Source organism: Vicia villosa, linkage group LG1 (genome assembly GCF_029867415.1).
Source record: "Vicia villosa cultivar HV-30 ecotype Madison, WI linkage group LG1, Vvil1.0, whole genome shotgun sequence".
Taxonomy (NCBI): Eukaryota; Viridiplantae; Streptophyta; class Magnoliopsida; order Fabales; family Fabaceae; genus Vicia; species Vicia villosa.
Window position 1 is genome coordinate 176,837,364 of NC_081180.1, and position 9,476 is coordinate 176,846,839.

Sequence of the window (9,476 nt, forward strand, 5' to 3'; positions counted from 1 at the left end):
AGATAGTTCTTTTGATCAAGACGAATAAATCTCAAATTAGTTCTACCTTCCACTTCTTGACTCATCCAGGAAAATGACTTTCTTTGTTGTAATCCCGTGTCATTGACTAGATCAATTTGTTGACATTAAATTTGAGAGACTTTTCGATGAAATCGCAACATATGAGTTGTTTCTTTTAAATGTAAATTGTGATTATGTTCTGCCACAAAATCAATGACCATAAATTTACATCCATATTCTTAATTCTTAATCTTGCTTGACAATTTGTTCTAGTCTTCGCCTTTGGATTAATCGTATTATAATCTCGTTTATCTTCTTTACAACATACAAACTTTTAAGAAGTATTTATACCATTCTTGTTCTTGATAGAATATTGTTTCCTCTCCCCAAATTCAATCTTTCTGCCATAATTAACCCAAAACTTTCAACTATCTTTAATACTATAAAAAAAATCATTTCTAACTTTATTTCCCAATCTTCTTCCATTTTCTACACACAAAAATTATGCAAATTGTTTATAGTCTACAAAAAAAATTTTAAAAAAAATACAACTTGAATGACTAATTAACCATTAGTCTATAAGCATATAATTTTAGTGTAAAAAAATGTTTTATAATATTTATAATTTATTCATGACAATGTTAGTTTTAGAAGTTGGTATATTATATTCATAATATTAACTAAAATAAAAAACAAAATTTATAAAAACTAACCTTGTCCGCACAATAAGTTTTTGGAAACTTTGTTGATGGAATGATAAGCTATTTGATAAGTATATGCAAATTTTCTTTGTGAAGTGTCTTTTTTTTTTTTTTGAATAGTGAATGTGTAGTTAGAAAGTTAAAAACGAAAATGAAGTAGGAATGCGTCAGATGATGTAACATTAGTGTTCCCACCAAATGCTTCTTTCATATTATTCTCTCTCTTCTTGTTTTTAAATTAATTTATCTTTATGAATTTTAAAAATTGGATTGTAAACTGAAGAAATGGCAGAACAGGAGATGATCCAATTCCGGTTGGGAAGGCATAATGCTAATGCAGTATCAACACCAGTACATAAAATACTCATGTTGACAAATCACAACTGGTATACTATCATATTACTTGAAAAATGATTTTGGACGAAAAATTTAAATAAGATAAATGTATTCAACTTCAAAATAAAATTAAAAAAAAGAATCGACTGCCTTGTGAAAATGTAAAACAAGAAATAAGCTGCATTGTAATGACGAAAATATAATAACTCCATCAAAACATAAAGAAACTATAATATTAAGCTAAATTTGTCCGACTTAGTCTTTGATCACTGAAATAAATAACACCACATTACACTTAAGAACAAAACTCCATTAAACTCAGCAACCACATATCTAATCAAAAAGGCTGAATCCCATATCCTGCAACACAAGAAAAAAGTTGAAGGATTAACAACAGAAATATATCAGATTCCCAAAATCAATACATATTTGTAACTAGGTTGCATGTGCGTGGCCTAGTGGTGAAGGCTTGGGTCTTGAGAATGTGCTCTCAAGGTCTCAAGTTAGGTGCAAATTGCTTATTAAAAAAAAAACATATTTGTAACTCACACAAACCTCTAAGGTAAGAAAGAAAATATACATAACTACTCCAAAGTGATAAAAACGCAATTAACAAAGTGGATTAAACAAACGTTTTATGATTGATTCTATGTAGCCAATTGCAGCTAATGGAATCTGGCCCCAAAAACACTATAGGTTATTGCAGGCAGTTCATAGTACTGCTGCTACATCGAAGGGTAGCGAAACAATACAAGAACTATATACTATGGTACAATACACATTACAACATAATGAGCTCAAAAATAGAAAAATAAGCAAAATTAAATATGTATCAATAGCTAATAACCGAAGTTCATTTTCATCTCTCATAAAGAAAAAGTTCATTTATACAAGTACATCATAGTAGCAGAGCCACTATTAAGTGGCAATTGCTGCTACTAAAAAATGCAACGCAGCAGGGTTATGCGTAACACATAGGATCCGCTACAGCTGCTAATTACGGAGGATTAATCAAAGCCCACATAACCAGAAAGTAAGAACAATTCTCCAAAGCAAAAAATGTAATTCAAATTAAAATAGCCTCATTAGAATGACTAAACAATAAAAGAAGCAATATAGATCCAAAACAAAAACTTACATCATCAGACTCCTCTTTCTCCTCCACCTTCTCCTCTTTCTTTGCCTCAGCTGCAGGAGCAGCACCGCCACCACTAGCTGGTGCAGCAGCAGCAACACCGCCACCACCACCAGCAGGTACTGATGCCAACTTTTCCCTACCAGAAGCAATCACCTCAGCAATATCTTTGCCCTTGATTTCAGACAAAAACAATTCAATGTTACCATCTTCTGCTTCTGCTCCAACTGCACATAAAAAATTCAAAATTCCTGTCAGCTATTCTTCCAATCAAGAAGTTCAAACCCATCAAATACCTAATACAAATCCACTTAATTGATAACAATTTTCCCCTTCACGTGTAAAAAAAATCAAGAAACCCTAATCGAAGTATGTGTTTTGCTGGATGAAACCCTAAACAAACCCATTTACCGAAACCCAAAAGTGATTAAAAATCAGTTGAGACAAACATGATTATTGTAAGCATATCTGTATACCTAACACTAATTAGCGACAGACATTCAATAAAAATTTCTTAAAAAAATGTATAAACTATTGACGGCGGGATGTACCGGAGCCAAGGATGTCCTTGATGGTTTTGGCGGAGGGGGTGTTGTTGCCTCCGAGAACGGCGAGCAAGTATGCGGCTATCACCTTCATCTTTATGCCGACGGCGTCTTCAAATCAGATGCAAAATGACACACAGAGGGAGTTATGTTAGAGATTTCAAGGGTTTTGTGTAGACGGGTTTTAGGGCTTTGTTATACTTGTTTGATACTTTTGACGGGCCAAGTTTTGGGCTTAGAAATATGGATAACATATATCTTAACACCCTATGTTTTTTCTAGCGCACCGCGCAAAAATACCTAAATGTCATTAGATTTCTGAAATACATCTCCGAGATGCACCAAGATGTAATAAATCACAAACTTTTTTAAAGATACATTTTTGGTATCTAATCGACAGTATGTTTTTGGAATAATGTCTTATAGAATGCAGAAAAACATAATTGAAATACATTTACTTCACAAAATCAAAATATCACTGATATCATAAAATAAGCAACACGTAAGAGATTTTAACATAGATCAAACATTACACTTCAACATCCAAGTGCATGTTGCAACATCTCAATAATATCATCTATCGATCTCAAAATATAAGTTCGATCAGAACTTTTGATTTTAAACGGGTAAAAGTATTCCACATAGCCCGTAAATCAGCGTCTGTCTTCAGCTCATGGTTGATGAACTCAAGCTTGCATTCGTTGTCAATGGATGGAGAGCGGTACTCAATCTTCACAATTTTACGATTGTCGCCATATAGTAGAAGGTTCTGCAATATGTATTGCAAATCTTTAAAAGGGTGTACTCGTTGATATTAAATTCTCTGGATGGTGTATTTTTGATAAAGTAAACATTTCCAACATGCCATTTGATGTTCCTTATAGTTTTTTGTGTTTTGATATAAAATAATATGACAAGTGAGCTTATTTATAGTGGTGGGATCATATTATGAACCACGCAAACCATATATATTGATAGAGGCATGTATCGAAGATGTAACTCTAGAACCACCCTTTTTTATTCTAGAGAAGCATCTCCGAAAACTTCCTTTGTATTAAAAAAACATAAACAAAACAGAAATAGAGGCATGTAATCAGGGGCGGAGCCAGGATCAAAATTCAGGGGATTCCCATAATGAAAATAAAATATACAAAAAAGTACGAAAAAAATTAATGACATAAAATATGATAATATTACTTAATAAAAATGTATTAGTATTTCAATTAAAACTCAAAAATAGAAAACATTTTAGTTTAATCGTAAATGCATTCTTCTCTTGTTCATTCCTTGGAAACGTTTGATGATATCCATATCATCGATTGTATTAAACATCTCTTTCTCCACAAATGTCACTAAGCAATCATTTAGCCATGGATTAGCCATTCTACTTCTCAACTCATTCTTAACATATTTCATCCCCGAGAATACTCGCTTAACACTTGCAGTGGCCACCGGTAAGGACAAAGCTAGTTTGACAAGTGTGTACACAAACCTAAATGTCTTATGCTTCTTTGTTCGAACAAAAGTCCTACAAAGTTTCGAGATGCCAGTCAAATTGGGAAAGTGATCGTCCATCTTGACACTCTCTATATAAGTCTCTAATTCATTAGACAATTCCTTATCAGTAAGATCCTCAAAGTCATTTGGGTACAATCTTGCCAATCTCACAAGTGATTTAACGTCAAATGATTCAAATGAATAACAAGGACTCAAGCAAGCAACACAATTGATAAACTCAATATTTTCAGGTGTAAACCAATCATTCAACTCTTTCAATACCACGTCTATGACATGTAAGAAGCAATCATTCTTGAAATAATGAAAATTTATAACAAAAGGAGCAATTCGTTTGGATTTCTTATCTTTCACATACCGAGACTCCATGTCAGGCACATCAATTTCAACATTACCACAAAAAGCCACAACTTGCTCATAAAGTGTTTCCCATCCATCATCTCTAAATTCTTGCAACTTTTTCTTGCATATTTGGACAAGTTCCATGGCATGCACAATATCTTGATCCCCCTTTTACAATGATTGTGATAAATTATTTTTCAAAGATAAAATCTCAACCATTAAGTGCAACATAAACACAAAAATAAAAGTTTGCATAACAAGTAACAAACTTTTTGGTTCACCCTTAGAATGACTATCACTTTTCAAATCTTCGAACACTTCAATAATAGGAGTAAACAAATCAACCAACCTATTAAGAGTTCGAAAGTGAGATCCCCAACGTGTATCACCCGCTCTTGCAATGGACAACTCTTGATTTAAACCAGTACCAGTTTCCACCAATTCTTTTTCAATTAGATTTGCAAAATGAGCAACTTGTTTATTTCGAAGTAGAGCTTGTCTTTTGTTAGATGACCATAAGAAAGTGACAATACGAGACACTTCACAAAAAAACAATCAACATCTTCATGCTTTCTCGCCATTGAAACAAGAGCCAATTGAAGTTGATGAGCAAAACAATGGACATAATAGGCTAACGGATTTTGCTTTTGAATCAAAGTCTTCAAACCTCCAAATTGACCATGCATATTATTTGCTCCATCATACCCTTGACCTCGAATTTTAGATATGCACAAACCAAACCCCGACAACAAACATTCAAGAGCCCCTTTAAGCGATATCGCACTTGTATCCTCAACATGAACAATGCCGATAAATCTTTCTACAACAAACCCTCTAACATCAACAAACCGCACTACAACAGCCATTTGTTCTTTACCAGAGCAATCACCAAATTCATCAACAAGAACACAAAAGAAACCATCTCCAATTTCTCCAACTATCTTCTTAATAGTTTCAACCGCACATGCATTTGCAAGTTCTTTTTGAATAATAGGAGAAGTCATCTTACAATTTCCCCCACCACTTGTTATTGCTGCAGCTATTTTCTCACTATTTCTTCCTAAGGCTTCTACAGATTCTAGGAAATGACCCTTACAAATAGAATTTTTACCCTCATTATGTGCCCTAAATGCCAATCCGCCTCTAACAAGATATTTGACAGCCTCAAGTGATGCTTTTAAACGAAAAAGATAATCTACTTCTTTTGAACTATATTTTGCATACGAAAACTCAATACTATGCTTTTTCTTCATAAGATCCTCACACGCTTTCACACACTTTTTATTATGACTATTCGTTTTCTCACCAACATGTTTATCCAACTTATGCTTTAGATTCCAACCTTTAAAACCAGTCACCACAAATGCAGAATTACTAGTACCATTGTAACACACATAACAAGGCAAACAAAAAACAACATCTTTTTCTACACTATATTTCAACCAGTCATACTGTTCATGCCAACTATATTGAAAAGAACGTTCCCTTCCCCCAATATTTGTGGATTCATATTTAGTTAATTTAGTTTTACATGGCCCATTCACAAGGTAAACTCTTCTTACCTCATCTTGATCATTTGGATGATACTCAAGAATTTGACTTCTTTTTCCAGGATCCGTCTCCAAATAAGCCCCTTTTTAAACACCTTATATGAAGAATGAGGTTCTGGTTGTACGCCATTTGAAGAGGGAACTGAAGAAGGTTCTTCGGGATGCCCATTTGAAGGAGCAAGCTTCTTTGGCTCTGGAAATCTCGGTTCGGGTGTAAAGTATTTGAGCAACATTCTACAATCACAATCAAAATCCAATTAATTTTACAATATAAAATTTTAAATCACAATTATAATTAGAAGTTACAAAGTTTGGACTTTGGATTCAATAAAATTCCCATGGTAGATAAAAAGAATCAAGAATGGAAGTTATTATTAACATAATAGAGAAACTTAAAAAGCTTGTTATTTACATAATAGAGAATCAATAATCAAGAGTAGAACTATGGAAGTTGTTATTTACATAAGCTAAATTGAAAATTTGAAAAAAAAATGGAAACTTACTGTGAGAGAGAGAGAGAGAGAGAGAGAGAGAGAGAGCTGCGGCTGCTAGGAAGTGAGTTTGTTGTTGTTTTTATTAAACCTAATCCTAATGTAACAAAAAGGGTTAAAGGGGAGGGTAAATTGGTAAAAGAAATAAAAAATGAAGGGTATTCCAGGGAATACCCTGTACCCCTCTACATCCGCCCCTGCATGTAATTGTATTGAATGCTGGTATTTTTGAACAAACTACAAAATGCTTATATTCCACAGCATAATACATTAATAAAATGTTATATACAATAAAATGATAAATATTTACTTAAATGATCCGAAATAATTGTTGTCGGCCAAATCTACAGGTGGTACCCCCTTTGACTTTTCCTTATTTTTCTATTTCAATGTTGTTCAATTTGGTGTACTTTTGCATCCTTTCAATAAACTGGTCTGACCAATTCTCAGATTTGATTGTATAATAATTTGTCCACTCCAGTGATGTTAGTGGTATAAGGTATCTCGGTTTCAAATACACTTGAACAAAATTGTCATGGATTTGAAACTCATTTACCATAGATGATACAATCATTGGGATTTAATGGTGGAGCAATGCGTAATAGGACAAAAGTTTCTGAAAAACTGTATCTTATAAGATCAATACACACTCTCTCATACGCACTTGCTATCTCAGGGAAGCGCATCCATTTATCCTCTGGTGCAAATCCACTAATGCAAGGTACAAGAGCGTGATTAATTTCTTCAACTTTCTCTTTATTCTCGAACACTCGTGTGTATAATTCTTTATTGCTCCTCCACTCTATGGCGGACAAGTGTGTGATCCTCTTCTCTTTTATTGAGCAAAGCAGAAACAGCTAAACCATAGTTACTGTCACCTTTGACGTTGACGATCCGTTCAATGTAATTGTGCAAAAATAATGGCATCGCCTCAATGAATGGGACTTTTGGTGGAGGCGGTGTAAGAGGTGGTTTGCTAATGCGATCTCTTTTGAAAACACTTTTTTGAGATTTTCGGGGTCGGTGAATCGGGAAAAAGTTTGTCAACATGTTCAAAATATGATGGACTCCTCGTTGTTGAATTGTCCCTTGGTGTAGGTTTGACCTTCTTAGGTGCTTCTTTTGTTTTTACCGGTTGAGAGGGTGGTTTCAATTTTGTGGTCTTCAGGAATGCAATCTTCCTCAATTGCTCTTTGATCTGGAGTTTTGTGTAGTCATCGGCTTTCAAATATCTTTCTTGTATCGCTTCTCATTCAGTTAGGATGGAGATATTCGATTTACCGTCTTTCATAACACTGTCATCTTTAAAACTGAGCCTCTTCCAATGACTGCAGACCCCGTTCATTCGTATCGTGCAATCAATTTTCACCTTCTTAGATATGACACAATCACATGGGAGACCATATGTTTCCACAAGTAAGAAACCACACTTTGAGCTATCAGAACCTACATTAGAAGCTTTTTTGAATTCGGGAAAATATAATTCAGAGCTAATCGAGATATGTTGCTGACCGATTGAGAATATAAGGTGTTGTCTTTGAACCTGTGTTCCAACACTGTGATACTACAACTAAATGATGTTTGTATCTCATTATACTGGTTTAGTATCATTTGGTTCACAGATTCCCAATCCGCACACAAATCACCCTTGCTATTTCCTCAACCAATTCTTCAAACAATCATGAGTAGACTCAACTTGGTTTATTGTTGTATTTCCTATGTGCATAACTTGATCGGTCCAAGCGCAAACAATCTTCTCCTTTACCTGGTCCAAAATTGTGCTTTCAAAATATTTCAGTAAATCAGGATATTTCACGCACATCGTCCTGAAATATATAACAACATCAGCATATAACTCTTTTGTAGATGCATTTATTATAACATTCCATGCATCCATAATTTTCTCCACAATAACGCCCGCCTTGACCAATTTTCCATCTTTACCTGCTATATGCTCTGTCCCTACCGCGGGTTTAACCCGACTTCTCACATTCTTAGTAATGTGATACCTATAAAGTAATGCATAAGAACTGGGAAATATAGTTGCAACCGAATTCATTAATGTGGTATCTCGGTTGGTAATAATGACTTTCGACATATCTTCTTAGTCCTTCAACATTGATCGACAAACCTCTAAAGCCCATGCAAAATTGTCCTCTTTTTCACATTCTAGAAATGTAAAACTAACCAAATACGTCTTCTCAGTCGATGTAACACCAACAATTTCCAACAATGGAAGTTGTATTTATTGGTCTTATACGTTGAATCAATTATAAGCATAATGGAAAACATATTGAGCAATTTAATGAAATCAGGATGAGTCCAATATATATCTCTTACTGTTACTCCATCCTCACATCTCTGATGCCTAGAAACGTAATTGTTATAATCTAGAAGTTTCAAGAGGTGTTGCATTTCAGTTTATCCCTCTTAAGCACTAATTTGGATTGTGTTTACCCTTGATTTTAGTAAACAAGCACTGGTCTTCCGAATTAAGATATTTTAGTTACTCGCAGGATCAACTAGATTGATCCTAAAGATATATGTGTTCAGTTTTCAATGAATTTAGGTTTTCTAGGCCTAAATGTAAAGTTATTCTTAAAAGAAAAAGGAAAAAATTACTGTAAAGGTTTGTGCTTGAAAGTAAAGGATGAAAAGGATAAAGTTTAAATAAGAAAAGTAAAGGGTTTTCGACAAGAAATATAAAGACTGTAAAAGACTTTCAATGTAAATAACTAATTTATAACTGAAAATAATGGTGTTTCAAAACGTACATTCTTAGAGTGACTCTTTTCTTGATACACTAGATACTTGAAGTGTATTTGAATATTTGTACAAAGTTGAACAAACAGATAACCTAT

At 33.9% G+C, this 9,476-nt stretch overlaps 2 protein-coding genes across 2 annotated transcripts; both read right to left on the reverse strand.

Annotated features, from left to right (window-relative positions):
• Positions 1-1,194: 1,194 nt before the first annotated feature.
• On the reverse strand, positions 1,195-2,882 carry LOC131620675 (large ribosomal subunit protein P2z-like). The gene is made up of 3 exons (XM_058891817.1): positions 2,724-2,882; positions 2,176-2,399; positions 1,195-1,397 (listed from the first exon to the last, which is right to left on the reverse strand). Exons 1-3 carry the CDS (start codon positions 2,809-2,811, stop codon positions 1,371-1,373), a joined length of 339 nt encoding a protein of 112 aa, XP_058747800.1. The 5' UTR covers positions 2,812-2,882; the 3' UTR covers positions 1,195-1,370.
• Positions 2,883-3,965: 1,083 nt separating this feature from the next.
• Positions 3,966-8,674, reverse strand: LOC131660062 (uncharacterized). Its single transcript, XM_058929193.1, has 5 exons — positions 8,436-8,674; positions 6,137-6,358; positions 5,242-6,005; positions 4,833-5,113; positions 3,966-4,742 (listed from the first exon to the last, which is right to left on the reverse strand). Exons 1-5 carry the CDS (start codon positions 8,672-8,674, stop codon positions 3,966-3,968), a joined length of 2,283 nt encoding a protein of 760 aa, XP_058785176.1.
• Positions 8,675-9,476: the final 802 nt, after the last annotated feature.